Source organism: Dermochelys coriacea, chromosome 6, assembly GCF_009764565.3.
Source record: "Dermochelys coriacea isolate rDerCor1 chromosome 6, rDerCor1.pri.v4, whole genome shotgun sequence".
Classification (NCBI taxonomy): domain Eukaryota; kingdom Metazoa; phylum Chordata; order Testudines; family Dermochelyidae; genus Dermochelys; species Dermochelys coriacea.
Genome location: NC_050073.1, coordinates 10,162,124 through 10,177,225, shown reverse-complemented (window position 1 = coordinate 10,177,225; position 15,102 = coordinate 10,162,124). Strand labels below are relative to the sequence as shown.

At 54.6% G+C, this 15,102-nt stretch overlaps 1 protein-coding gene across 1 annotated transcript; it reads right to left on the bottom strand.

Annotated features, from left to right (window-relative positions):
- Nucleotides 1–2,242: 2,242 nt before the first annotated feature.
- LOC119857880 (acyl-coenzyme A amino acid N-acyltransferase 2-like) lies at nucleotides 2,243–8,360 on the bottom strand. The gene is given in 5 exon segments (XM_038407387.2): nucleotides 2,243–4,339; nucleotides 4,341–4,499; nucleotides 5,103–5,305; nucleotides 7,176–7,679; nucleotides 8,315–8,360. Coding segments are annotated over 5 exon segments (1,326 nt in total). The 5' UTR covers nucleotides 8,346–8,360; the 3' UTR covers nucleotides 2,243–3,910.
- Between the last annotated feature and the right edge of the window lie 6,742 nt (nucleotides 8,361–15,102).

Below are 15,102 nucleotides of genomic sequence, written 5' to 3'. Positions count from 1 at the left end.
CATAGCCTGTGGGAGACACGATCTAAAGGGCAGGTCACGTCCCCCCCCCGCCCCACTGCCCAGACCCAAGGGCCACTGCGCTCTCCCCACCCCATGTTACCCGTGCGGGGGGGGGGGGGCGCTTTGTCCCCCTGCTGTGCCTCCCCGCACAGCACATTCTGAGGCTCTCCCTGGCAGGGAGCAGGAGGGATCCCCTTTTAACCCAGGCCCCTCCGGTCACTGCTCTGCAGCCTGAGATACCTGCTGGGGAGGAGGGCAGCTTCCGCTCACCCGCCGGCTCACCCAGCCCTGGAAGGAATTGAAGTGAATCCCTCAGCCAGGCTCTCTCAGGACAGCTTCTGTGCAGGGCTGCAGAGGGCTGGTCCCACCCCTTCCAATCCCAGCATCTGGGCCATGAGTCACCCAGGCCCCGCCCCCACCCCGCCTCTTCCCACCCCGCTCCTCCACCTCCCGCCCAGTGCCTTCAGCATGCTGCCAAACAGCTGACGGCAGTGGGCAGGAGGTACTGGAGGGGATGGGGACAATCTGATCGTTGGGGCTGCTCCTGGTGGGAGGCACTGTGTGTGTGGGGGGGGGGCGGGGCGAGCGAGTGGAAAGGGCCCACTGGTGGGGTGCTCAGCACCCACTTGGTGCCTATGCCTAGGAGCCCTGCAGCCCCAGGCACATTAATCACCTGGGCCCCTGGGCAATTGTCCCCTTTGCCCCCGTCAGCAGCCTGCCTGGCATACACTCTTCAGTCTGGCAATCAGAGGCTAGGAACACCCAGACCATGGGGTTACATCCCCTGCCCATCCTGGCTAACAGCCATTGATGGACATATCCCCTATGAACTTTTCTAATTCTTTTTTTGACCTGTTAGTTTTGGCCTTCACAAACATCCCCTGCCAAGTTCCAAACATTGATTATGTCTTGTGTGAATTACTTCCTTTTGTTTGTTTCAGAGTAGCAGCCCTTGTTAGTCTGTATTCACAAAAGAAAAGGAGTACTTGTAGCACCTTAGAGACTAACAAATTTATTTGAGCATAAGCTTTCGTGAGCTATAGCTCCCTTCATCGGATGCATTCAGTGGAAAAACTGAATGCATCCAATGAAGTGAGCTGTAGCTCATGAAAGCTTATGCTCAAATAAATTTATTAGTCTCTAAGGTGCCACAAGTACTTCTTTTCTTTTCCTTTTGTTTGCTTTAAACCTGCTGCCTATTGATTACATTGGTGATCCCCTGCTCATGTGTTATGTGAAGGTGTAAATGGTTATTGCTTGAACTCATGCTACCCTTCTCCCCAGCATGGAGTGGGTGCATTCATAGTATATAAGCATGGCCATATTGGGTCAGATCAAAGGTCCCTCGAGCCCAGTATCCTGTCTTCCGACAGTGGCAACCGCCAGGTACCTCAAAGGGAATGAACAGAACAGGTAATCATCAAGTTGATCCACCCCTGTCGCCATTCTCAGCTTCTGGCAAACAGAGGCTAGGGACACCATCCTGCCCTTCCTGGCTAGTAGCCCTGATGGAACATAGAGCACTGTTTTTCAACAATACATGGCTGGCATAGCAGGCCCTTGGGGATTGTACCAAGCCAGCAGAATTTAAGAGCTGGTCCGGAGATTGCTCCAAATTATGCCAGAGGCCAAATCTGCCCTTGGCAGCATCCATCGGCAGGAATGCAAAGGTGGCTTAAAGCCAGCTTGCGCCCACCCTTCTCAGCTGTGTCATGCACAGCTCTGTGCCCCAGGAACTGGGTTAAACCCTGGGACCGTACAATCATCAGCCAGATCCAGGGTCGCATTTAAATGTAATGGTGCTGTAAGCTGGTCCTCTGACTTTTGCAGTTATAACTTAGTCAGGCTTTGTGCTAGCACAAGAGAGGGAGATGAAATTGACCAGACACTGACAACCCACAGCCTTGAAGCTGAGGAGCCTATTGTCATTTTGGCAAAAGGACAGAAAAAGGTCAGTCAACTTCATGTTGATGAATCCAGTTAAATGCTTAAAAAATTTCTGTCAGAAGAATTAACGTAACTTCGCGAAGGATGTTTGTGTGGCTTTCAGGTATGATTTTTTTCATCAGGATGATGCACCTTAACAAAATGCTCCTTTCCAAGCAGCCAAAAGGATCATTAATTTGCTCCCCCCACAGCAGAATAGCTCATCACTGTTTGAGCCTAATCCACCCCAGGGGCACAACCAACCGGATGTGAAGAGTAACTGTTAGGCGCTACTTAGCAAAGGATGAAGTGACAACATGAATACGCCTGTCACCCTTCCAGGGTGAAAACCTGGGCTGGGGCCTTTAAAACACAAGGATTATTCCCCTAATCCTCCTCGATCAGCATCACGCCCAACCTGGAGCAGTCTGTGTCTCATGGATTTACGTTGCAGCGAAAGCTCATTGGGTTATGGATATGAAGACAATGAGAAAGGCTGCCCCTTGTACAAGAAAATATGGCCCCCTGCAGCCTAGACATTATTCACTGAGTATGACACCCTCTCACCACCTTGGTGCTTGATTGTCTGAGGCTCCATCTCAGCTACAGCATCCAGATAAGGAACTCAAGCCATGCAGGCTCCTGCTCTTAGCTCTGCAGGGCCCACGTTTAGCTGCAGGAAATGACCAAGACAATGGCCGTTCCCCAGGCTAGCATGACACTTAATTCCCACCCGTGAGGATGAGATTGTTTTCTGTAAATTATCATGGCACAACGGGGCGTCTCATTTTAACATCATTTTCAGTGAATCACCTTGGAAACTAAGCAGCCACGGATGTGCAGTAACCAAGCTTTTCTCTGGGAGCTAAGAGGGAGGGTGAGAATATCAGAAGATCTAACATAACTGGTGCAACGGCTACAGTTTAATCCACTTTGAACTTCTTATAACTAAGGCTATGAAGCCCAAGGCAGTGGGGGTTCCCAGCTGCTCCTGGCTGCCGTGGGTAGCTGGGTCCCCACAGCTACTGGCTGTCATGGGTGGACCCTCACAACTCCCTGCAACACCTGCCTGCCACAGGGCGCTGGGTACTCCGCAGCTCCTCGCCACCATGGGTGCAGGGGAGCTCCGAATGAGTGAAGGGGGACCCCACAGTTCCTGGCCCGTTCCCACAGCTCCCAGCCTCTGGTGGCAGGGGACCCCACAGCGCAGAGCTGTGGAGGACAGGGACCCTGGAGCTCTGAGCCCCCATAGGGGTAGGGGACCCCAGAGCTCCCAGCCAGGCCCCTGCAGCTGCCTACTGGCTCCCCAGTTTGTGATGGATATTTTTAGTAAAAGTCAAGGACAGGTCATTCCATTATATTTCTTTATTGCCTGTGACCTGTTTGTGATTTTTACTAAAAATATCTGTGAAAAAATCTTTGCCTTAGTTATAACCTAATGGGGTATACCTGTTCCCTTGTATCTAAGCTAATTATCTCCTGCGGGCTATAAATGCAGGACGTCCCCTTCTCCCTTTAAAGCAGCGCCCTCTCCTACATAGCCTTCTTTACCAGCTAGATTCCAGTAGCACCTTCAGACTCTGAGTCAGGCCCGTGAGCTGGGCATCGCATACACACTAAGAGCCACTCATTCCATTGACGAGCTTGCTGTATACGTAGACAAGGCAGAAGCCTTATCCCCATTTTACAGACAGGGAACAGAGGCTTAGAAAGATCAGTGATCCACCCATGGTGTCAGCAGCAGGGCTGAGACTTGAGCCCAGGTCTCCAAATCCAGGCAGTGCTTAAGCAGCAGGCCAGCCTGCTTCCTTGTGGGCACTGCCTCTTGCGCCCCCACCTCCCCACCCCTGGTGCTCCCCTGGAAGCTTCCCACATATTCTTTCTATGTTCTCAGTATTTATTATGTTGATCAGGATGGGGGGATGGGAGGAGCTCCTCCAGCCTGGCAGGATGGGGTCCCCCTGGCCCCCCACTCCTTTGGCTGTTACAGGTTGCTGGTGGGTCTGAGACAGCGGTCGAGGAATTTCAGGATCTCCTGCCAGGAATGCTCCTGAGCTTTGGCATGGGCCTCCGGCTCACCCCCCCAGTGCACAGGTTTGGGGCTCCCCCGGATCAGCGAGATGCTGCACAGTGGGGACCCTGGCGGCTCGATCAGGTGCCCGGCCCCAGGGTAGGAGAGCAGGGTATAGTTCTTCTTCCCATGGCTCTTCATCCTCTCTATGGCCATCTCAGCAAACAGCTTGCTGTTAAAATTGCGGTCGGCTTCTCCCACCACGAAGAGCACCTCCCCTTGAGCCTTCTCCACAGGGATGGCGGCAGCCGCATAGACCGGGTCCCGGGGATCCCTGAAGACATGGTATTGTCCAGGGCCCCCATCTCTGTGATGAGCAGCTGTTCAGGGCAGTAGGGAATGTGGGAATGTGGACCCCTTTGTAACGGAGTGGCGTGCTGTTCAGGAATCCTGTGCCATTGATCCAGACCGCGGCCACCACCTGCTCTAAGAAGGCAGCCATGGCCAGCGAGACTTCAGCCCCTTTGGACACCCCGATCACTCCAAGGCCTGGGCCTCTCACCTGAAAAACCCATGAGGACCACACTGGAACAATCATGGCAGCAACCTGGGAATCTGCAATTTGGAGCCAGCACAGGATGGTAGCAGGAGGAGCCTGCAGAGGGCACTGTGACACAGACGAAGATGAAGCCTGCACTAGCCAATCCCACCCAAGCCAGCAAGGGCACTATGACCCTGGGGCAGGAACCTGTACTGCCCAGCCCCATCCTCCCCAGTGGTGGCGCTGTGACCCCAGGGTGGGGCAGGAACCTGTACTGCCCAGCTCCATCCTTCCCACAGGGCGCTGTGACCCCATGGAGGGGCGGAGCCTGCACTGCCCCAGCCCTGTCCTCCTTAGCAGGGGGCAATGTGATTCCGGGGCAGGAGCCTGCATTGCCCATCCCCATCCCCTCCAGCAGGGGATGCTGTGACACCAAGGCAGAGGAGGAGCCTGCACTGCCCAGCCCTGTCCTCCCCAGCAGGGGGCACTGTGACATCAGGGAGGGGTGGATCCCATGGGTGAGAGACGTTGCCAGGATCTGCTACATGTCAGATATCTAGGCAGGAGCCTGAAGCCCCTCACCCAATGGCTGTGAAGGGACCCTAGTGAAGGAGTGGGACATACCTTGGGGTGTTTCAAGAGCAGGTTGGCTGCTTCCTCGAAATACTCCAGGTCCACCTCCACCAGCACCTGCGGCAGGTCGTCATAGCCAAAGAACGCCAGCGCCAGCACGGCGAAGCCCCGGCTGGCGAGCAGGCTGGATCGGAATTCAATGAGCCCGCCAGCCCCGCCAAACATGTCAATCACCCCTGGAAAGGGGCCTGGCCCTGCAGAGAACGGGGGAGAGAGGCATTGTGGGGAAAGGGAAAAACACAGCAGTTAGTTATGGTGACCCCAGGGCTAAGGGCTTAGCTTGTTTTCTAAGGTAAACTAGGGCTCAGTAGAGGGAGGATCACAGGAACAGGAGTCTATTTCACTTGCGCAAAAGTCTTCCATCGAACTGGATATCGATGGAAGTTAGAGGCCTAAATACTTTTGTTGATCTGGGCCACTGCCTCTTAAGAAACTCCACATTCCTGTCCTTCATGTGTTGAGACCAATGCCACAGGACTATCGCCAACTCTCACCATTTTATCCTGAGGTCTCGTGAGATTTGGGGATTTTCTTTAATGCTCCTGAGGATTTCAGCTTTCTTTCTTGTTTTTAAAAAGTTCGTAGCTCCCAATGTTGGAGAAATATTAAATGTGACCGAAACACTCTCAGGAAGCAGATGGCCCAATAGAAAGAACCCTATATTTATTATTTTTCAAATCTCAAGATTTTTAAACCAATCTGGTGATTTTTGAACACCTGGGGTTGGCAATCCTGTACCTCTGTTTTCTCTGAGGGGCTGAGAGATTAGTTTGAAAGTTTTTGTTCTATTTGAACCTCTGAGAATTGTCTCTAAAGAGAATTAACTTCTTGATAAGCCTTGTAGTGGTTATAAGTGGTGGGGGGGGTGGTGGCAGGGGAAGAATTATTTTTTATAATTTTGATAGTATTGATGTTTATTTTAATCATTTTTCTATTTTATTGATTTACATTTTCACAGTTGTGTAAAAATTATGGATTTTAAGCATGTTTAAAAAAACTTATCGATCAAAATTTTCACTGTTGTGGAAAATTATGGGGCGGGGTCAGACAATTACTTAATGGCAGCAGATATTGAGATTCAAAAAGTTAAAGCTTTACAACCGTTAAAATACAAACTATCAACATGACATCAGAATATAAAAGGCACTATCCTTCAATCAAACTCTAAAGATCTCAGCCAGCATTTTTCTTACTTTATCGGCAAATTTGGATCATCATCAGTGGAAATAATTTTCTGTCAGTTTGTTTGTGTCTGGTGAAATCAATAGGTTTCAGAGTAGCAGCCGTGTTAGTCTGTATTTGCAAAAAGAAAAGGAATACTTGTGGCACCTTAGAGACTAACAAATTTATTAGAGCATAAGCTTTCGTGAGCTACAGCTCACTTCAATGTTTACTGATGTTTACCAATAAACAATAAAAAGCTAAGGGTGTTTATAAGCTCCATCTAAACGCAATCTTTGGTCCAGGGAGACCAACAGCCTGTGGTCGCTGCAGGGTTGTGCAGCCGAACTAGCTCGGCTAAAAGTGACAATATACTTCCCCAACCAGGCCTGCGGAAGGGACGGCCTCCACCTCAAGGAGGCTGTTGCAGTGGGACTCCAGACATCTGCCTCAGCAACCAGGAAGGGCTTGTTATTCACTATGGCAGGGAATCAGGGTGATTTAGGAAGAGAACAGGGATGAGTCCGGCTTTGTGCTGAGTACAAATGTTGATGTGTCAGTGGATGGCATTTCTGTGACACCATGGAAGGGAAGGAGCCTGCAGCTGTCCAACCCTGCCCTCTCCAGCAGGGGGTGCTGTGACAGTGAGAAGGGGGACAAGCTGTTGGCCCTGCTGGGACACCAGGGAGGGGGGACACAGTCCACAGTGAGCTTACCTGATGGTCATGCCCTATTGCAGGGAGACTGACCCTTTGCGGTGGGGGATACAAGAGGATCTTGTATATGCAAAAGGGCAAGACAAGCCAAAGAGAGGTGGGAAGCGGATGCCAGGCTGGACTGGGAAGGAGGAGAACAGGGATAAGGGATGCAAGAGGCAGGGATGTGATGAGCCAGTTTCCTCACCAGGAGGCAGGAATAGGGCCCCTCGGACCCGGCCCTCCTTGATTGGGACACGCTCCACTCCGGGGCCCACATACCACCTCTCCACGGTGCAAGTGGCCAGAGGCACGAGCTGGGGTGAGGGAAGGAGCTGGCAGGAGTCAAAGAGGTCGAGCTGGAAGCGAAAGGGGCTGCTCATCACATCCCGTTTCACCAGCCTGTGGAAGAGTTTCTCCGGCTTGAGGAACCAGAAGAGGCCCATGGGCCAGACGCCCACGTAGTCACCTCCCGTGGCAGCCGCCTGCTCCAGGTCCACCTCCCCAGCCTCGTCTGCCCGGTAGAAGGCTCGGGCCTGGAACTGGACCCCCCTCTCGTCCATCAGCGATGACTGCAGGGTCACCAGCTGGGTGGGCGCTAGGCCGGAGACATGGATCCTCACCGGCATGTCAACCAGCGACGTCTCAGGGGTGACCCGAAGCTGGATCATAACTGATGGATGTTGGGCTTGGAACCTGGGAAGGGGGGAGTCTGGGGAGGAGAGGGAAACAGAGGAAAGGGAAATGGGGGGATGGACTGTTATCAATGGGAGAAGCTAGGAAAGGTTTGGAGGGGCAGGGAAGATACAGGCAGCACTACGCTGTCCCTCCTCTGTCCCCTGGTATCCCTGCCTCCCAGGGGGCAGAAAATGGGGTGGCTGGGCTTGGAGCAGGGAACCGATTGCAAGACCAGAACCTCCCCCAGTGACGCTGGCAGGGAGTAGTTAGAGCCGGCACCCTCACACCCCTGCCCCTAGCTCCCTGACCCACCCCCGATGGCAGAGCCCCAGAGCCCACAGGGTCTGACTTTCCAAGGCTGGCGCCTTAACAGGAGCATCGAGTCCCGCACTCGGGGATCTAAACACTGGGCTCCCTGCTCCCGCCCCCCCAAGTCCCTTCAGCGCCCCCACCTCTTCCTCCAGCCCTGGGGCCCCTTGCTACCCCCTCCTCTCCCTCCAGCCCCGGGCCCCTCGACCCCACAAGTCCCTTCAGCGCCCCCACCTCTTCCTCCAGCCCCGGGGCCCCTTGCTACCCCCTCCTCTCCCTCCAGCCCCGGGCCCCTCGACCCCACAAGTCCCTTCAGCGCCCCAGCCTCCCTCGGCGCCCCTGTCTCTCCCGCCGAGCTACCCGCGGCGCAGCCAGCCGGGCCCTCTGTCATGTGGCCCGCCCCCCACGTGACCCTGCAGAGTTCCCCGCCCCACGTGCGGGGTCGTCCCCGCAGCGCGGCGCTGGGCCGCTCCGGATGCGGGGCTCGCGGGTGGCGCGGGGCTGTTTCCGGCCCGTCCCTCACCGAGGGGCCGGGGGAGGCACAGTCCCCAGCACCCCGTTGCCTCTCCAGCTGCGGCCCCTCCTGGGGGGGGGGGCGCTTCGAGAGCCGCCGCGCACGAGCGGGGAATTAGTGCTGCTGCTGCTAGGGGCGGGGGCGATGATCTCACACCTGTCCCGGCAGCGATACCTTCCTCTGAAGCCTCAGGTGCTGGCTGGGCCCCCACCGGGCTGGGCCCCCTCGCCTCTGATCCAGTCTGGCAGTTCCCGCCCCGCCCCGCGTGAAATCAGGCCCCACGGCCTGGCCCGGGCCTGGAGAGCTGAGTGGCGCTCACCGGCGGCCCCCTTGCCCCTGTGCAAGGGCCCCGGGCTAATCCCGGGCACAGCTGGATCGACCTAAGGTACTTCCGGGGGCTTCCACTGCTGCCTGCAAGGATGTTTTGCGCCCCAGGTGAAACGTCCAGCTTGCACCCCCCCCCCTCTGCTCTGAGGCGCCCCCCGCAGCTGCTCCCCCCTTCCCCCCCATGGCGTCCCCCCGCAGCTGCTCCCCCCCCCATGGCGTCCCCCCGCAGCAGCTCCCTGCCCCGCCCTCTCCCCTCGGGGAGCCGTGCGGCTCCGCCTCCCCCCAGCCCATCCCGGCTCCGCCTCCCCCTCCCCCTCCCCCCCGAGCAGGCCGCCGCTTCTCCCGCCTCCCAGGCTTGCGGCGCCAATCAGCTGTTCGGCGCTCAGGCCCCGGAGGGAGGGAAGCGGAGCGGGGCGGTGCTCGGCGGAGGAGGCGGAGCCGAGGCGGGGAGCGGGTCCCCTGTGCGCCGCCCCCGCCCCCCCCGTTACTTGCTGCGGGCGGCCCTCCCCCTGCCCCCTGCCCCCGCTCACCTCCGCTCCACCGCCTCCCCAGAGCGGGCTTTCGGCCGCCCCAACCACTCGGCGCCCTGGGACCGCCCAGTGGTTGCCCCGGCCCCGATTGCTGTAGAATCTGAGCGCCTCAGTCTTCATCGTACCATTATCCTCATAAAACAGATGGGGAAACTGAGGCACAGCGAGGCTACGTGCTGGATTCACAAAGAGAATTAGGCGTCTAAGTCCCAGATGCTTAGGGTGACCATATTTCCCTATGGGAAAACAGGACAGTGCATGGGGCTGGCTCAAGCCACTCACCTGAGCCCCCCCCCCGCCACTGCTTGCCCAAACCCCCTCCCCATGTGGGGGGGTCAGGTAGGGCTTGGGCAAGCAGCAACACACGTTAGATAGGGTGACCATATTTCTCAAAGGCTGGGGTTGGTGTTGCTGCTTGCTTGAGCCCTGTCTGCCCCCCTCCCAAGGCCTGCCTTCCCGCCTGCATGGGGCTGGCATTGCCACTCACCTGTTCCCCCCCCCCCAGCATGTTCCTCTGTACCTCATTTTTTTTGACAAAAGTGGGCGTCTCATTTGCTCTTGCCAACTGATCAAGCTTAAAAAAGGGATTGTCCTGCCCCAATCGGGACGTAGGGTCACCTGCCCAGCTAACCCCGTAGGAACCTAAACTTACTCCGCACCTACATTTTTGCAGTAAAGGTTTGTTGGGTGCCTCTGTTTCTGCCTTTGAACATGCACATTGCACCCTCCTGCCAGGCTGGAGCCGGTGCCTGGTAGGTGCGTTCTGAGCAACATATGACTCTAGCCCTAAGTGATTTGCCCCAGGTCCACAGGGAGTCTATGGCAGAGCAGGGATAAAGGGTCTGTCTCTGCTTCACAGTGGCGCTGGTCAGGCCAGTACCTTTTGACTGAATTGGGTCTACATCAGGGCCCACACGATCACTGACGCAGCAACTCCATGTGTACCCAACCCACACTGATGCGTATTTAGCCAACATCAGGGATCGAACCTGTCGTCATCCCTGCCAGAAACCTTATACACACCCCACCTGAGCCAAAGGACCAACTCTGCAGATTGTCACCAAGTAGTCAGCTATCACAGCTGCTAAAGGAGACCCAATTCCCTGTGCTAAGCCAGTATTTAGAGTATTATAGTGTGAGAATAAATACGCTGTGTGATTTTCCAGAGACAGAAGATCCTTGCTGATACACCCTGACCAAGAGAACCATTAGTGAGAGAGTAAAAGACAGAACCTAAGCTGGACTGTGACTTGGACTGCATGCAATGCAGGGCAGTTGGAATTCCATTTAAACCCTCTACAGGTGAGCTAGAGCTGCAGTGCAGGAGTCAACAGGTGTGGCTGACTTCCTTAGTGCCCTCTGCCCAAGACCGGGGGCAGGGGAGGAAGTAGGTTCTGTCTCCCACTAGTGAGCTCTCGTGCTAGCAGCAAATCACTAGCCCCACCACGAGAGTGAGGCGGAAGTATTAAGGAATCGGGCCCCAAAGAGGCATCTCTGAATCACACTGCCTCCCAGGACCGCTCCTGGTATGGTGCGGCTTTCAAGCCACCCGTGGTTCAGGGCTGAGCTGAAAGGTCAAGCACCCTCAACTCACGTCAAGGGCAAAAAGCGCTGACAGCACCTGGCCCCTTGCAGGATCAAGCCCCTAGGGAACACTTTCTTTTTTTTTTTTTGGTAACTAATCAAGAATAATGCATTACCAGAAATCTTGTCCATTTTTGGAATGGGGGGCAGCTGTGGGTATGAATGGCTTGTGATATATCAGAGCATGCTGGTGAGTGTTCCGCAGAAATTTTGTTAAATTATTGAAGCCGGTGGATTGCAATATGAAAACTCACTACAGGGCTGTCTCTTTGCTGAGAAATGGGGTGAGAGTGAGTCCATTTTGTGTGTGTGCGTGCGAGTGTGCACATGCACAGGTATTGGGTTGTGCGTCATCCAGTCTATGGATTAGTAAAGTAGAAATTAGCAAGGCTTTTACTGAGCTCTTTATGCACAGCATGGCACTTTGTAATAAGGTATTGCACACTTGTGAAGATATAGAGATTTGGAAACAAGCAACTCCTTATTAAAAATTACAGAAATGTATGGTAGGGCCAGATCCTCACCTCATATAAATGGGGACAGCTCCAATGACTTCAACACAGAGAGAGCTTCAATGGAGCTATGCTGACTTACACCATCTGAGGATCTGGTCCATTAATGCTCTTTGTCATTCTGTCTTTGTTAGAAAGATGGATCCTTTCCTAGCTCAAGAAAGAGCCCCAGAAAGTCCCTCCCTCCCTCTCCAATTTTGCAGCTGAATTCCAGCTGTCTCTACATATAGCATACCCAATAAATTGTAATGTAATTATAGTGTATAACAACTCAACATGTGAGGCTGTCACACTGAATAACAAGCAATTAGGTGTGTCTTTGTGATGGGGGAAACAACCAAAACAGGGTTTGATTGGAATGGAGAACTTTTCAAACTCCACTGTGAAAGGGATTATTTTCTCTGCACTTACCGTCAGCTCCAAGGCTGCGTTCAGCAGGCCGTTGCGTTTGCTGTGAAGATAAGCGCTGGAACTGCCTGTTTTGGCCACTCGTATCCGTGCAAGCCGGGCTTTCTGTGAAGAGAAGCAAGATTTATTGACATATTTTTACTTTTACACACCAAGCCAATTGTTCCTCCTCTACTAAAATAGGGGGAAAGAAAATACAAAGTTTTCATGGAATCTGAAAAATCAGCGAGATGAAAATACAAGGAATTTATGACTAGGAGAAGATCAGTAGACAGCACAACCTTTGCAATTCCTATCTGCAACCCAGTTTTAAAACTCAAATGATGGAGATTAAGGAAATCTGAGGACTCAAGACATTACCAGAGCTGGGATGATTTAGTTGGGGATTGGTCCTGCTTTGAGCAGGGGGTTGGACTAGATGACCTCCTGAGGTCCCTTCCAAGCCTGATATTCTATGATTCTATGTCACCCCCCCCACTCCCGCTCTGACTCCCAACTTCCTCAGCTCTCTCTCACCCCCACCACTTCCCCAGAGTCTGAACTCAGAAGACAGGGCAGTACATAGGTGCTGGAATTAGGGGTACAACCACAGTCTGTGGCTGGAAGTATACAGGTTTTACAGTTTGGTTCAATGGCACTCAGCACCCCCACTGTACAAATTGTTCTGGCACCTCTGGAGCAGTAGAGAGGGAAATCTGCTGTGGGAGGCCCATGATCCCATCCAAATTCAGCCTTCTCCCTTCCCAGCCCAACTCAAGGGAATGGATGCTCCCCACTGCTTTAAAACTCCAGCCACCAGACAGCTCAGATACCACTGTGATAGGATCCAGAAGCTAGGCCAGGGTAAGAGGATTCCCTGAGCTCAGGAGGAAAATCAAGGTCTTTTTACCAGAGAGGAAGGAAAGAAGGTGAGCTCCTTGAGTCTGCGGGAAATCTCCAGGGCTCCCACTGAGATGGAGCAGTTTTCAGGGTTCCCCCCGGTGTGTCTGCGATGGGCCAGAGTTGCAGGAGAGAGAAGGGTATGAGAGATCCAGGCCTTTGCTTTTCATCTGACCCCACAAACCTCTTGTTCTTGCTTTATATCTCCCGCCCTCCTGGGTTGCCCTTTGTGCTCAATAGTGGAGATAATCATTAACCCAGAAGGACAATCAAAGCTGGAAATATTTCCCTGACTCAGAGAGCACTGCACCGTGACTGAGGGGCCAATGAATCTCAGACTTGCCCCACTTAGCCCCCTCCTATCCCAGCCCTGTGTTCCCCCCAGCTGTGCCAACACCCCTCAATCCCAACTTTTAGCCCACACTGCTGTTCTAGCCCTGGACTGCCGACTCTCATCACTGCCAGTGCCCCTCAATCCTGACCCACAGCTACCTGCTATCTTAGTGTGGGGTTACCTCCCACTCCCCAATCCCCTGCTGCCCCTGGGCTTGGCTGCCAATGCCTCTCTATCCCAACTCATAGCCCCTCAGCGCCCCCTGCTATTCTGGTCTCATCCTTTCTCTGGCTGTTCGGGGCAGGCTCTGTCTCCCACTAGGAGTGCATTCAGCACCCAGCGTGTTGTGGCATTTAGTGGTTACCCTCATCTAAAAATAAAGATGAACTAAGCACCACATTTTCCAAGATCCGAGGTGCTTACAATTGCAGCCAGGCACCTAGTAGGATTGGCAAAAGCTGCTTGCCCCTCCTAACCCCTTGATCCCACCACCCAGGTTAGGCTGAGAGCAATCACACCTGTGCTCCGCAGCCAGCCAGCTCCAGAGTGAAGTTCAAGGCCCTAATGGTGGAAGGACCTGGCTTACTTCAGAGCCTGCTGCTCTCCCCTGCACCAGCCTGGCCTGAAGCATTTATGATGCAGCGCTTCTCTATCTAATCTCTCTATCCATCCAGGTGCGTTAGACTGTGCTTATCTCTGTAGGATCTGGGATACCATAGGAAGGTAATAAAGTCTGGTTCACTGTCACAGGGCCCTGTCTGTTCCGGTTCCTAGGGCTCATTAGTAGGCAAGAGTTTGCTTACTGAGAGAAAGCAAGGGCAGAGGAGAAGTTGCTGTGTTGCGAGGTAGTGTGGCCTAGCAGACTGAGCACAGGACTGGGCATCAGACCAAGATTCATGCTTCTATTCCCACCGCTACAACTGACCTGCGATGTGATTTTGGCCAAGGCCCTTGCCTTGTTCCCCAGTTCCCACCTTTTGTCTGTGTAATAATACCTAGCTCTTCACATCGCACACAAAGGTGGTCAATATCATCATGCCCATTTTACAGCTGGGGAAAGTGAGGCACACGGCAGTGAAGTGACTTACCCAAGGTCACCCAACAGACTAGTGGCAGAGCCAAGAATGGACTCCAGATCTCAAGTCCTAGTCTAGTGAGCTATCCACTAAGCCATACTAGCTTTGCACAGTAGGGACTTTCTCTTGTGTGTACCCTGATCTTAGACAGGATCTCTATTCAGTGCTGGGTTTACAATGGCTCCAGTGGCTCCAGGGAGCCGGGCCTATGCTCAGAAGAGGCCTCAGCCTGTTCCGCTTGCACTGCACCCCGAGACCCCGCTGGCTCCCCCCACCCACCACTTGCTCCTCTCGGCCTGCTCACCGGCTAGTCGAGGACTCCGCTCCACCCCCTAGCGCCACCCCCTGCTCCTCTCAGCCCCCTGGCCGGACCCCAGGGCACCTCCGGCTCTGGGCAGACTCTGCTTCCCAACACCTGTGGGGCCCCACCTGTCCCCCCAGAGCTGACCTGCCTGGGACTGGTGCAGAAGCTTGGCCAGTCTCAGACAGGTGTGTGTGCGGTTGGGGGGAAACGGGGGGGGGCTTGGCTGGGCCCCTCCAGACAAGTGCATCTTGAGGGACCCCGGCCAGGGCAGGTCCTGGCCTGGCTGATCGCGCCACTCCCGAGGGGCCAGAGCTATTCCTGGCCCTGGGACCAGCCCTGGCTGCGCTGCCAGCTCAGCCCAGCAGACACAGTCACCTCCCAGCAAGGCCAGTGAGTGCGGCCAGGAGGCAGGATGTGGCAGAGTGGGTCTGTGGGGCATGTGTGTGTGTGGGGGGGGGGGTTCTGGGTTGTGAGGGAGCAGGGAAGATCTGTGTGTGTTGGGGCAATAGGGAGTGGGAGTTCTGTGGAGGGTGCTGGGCAGTTGTGGTGGGGCTGTGGGCAGGGGTGGTGTTGTGCAGGGTACTGTACGTTTGTGGGTGGGTCCAGGGGGGCTCTGGCTACAGGGAGTGTTGGGTGGGGGAGGCTGTGTGGTGTGGCATGGACCTGCCCTTGAGGGAAAG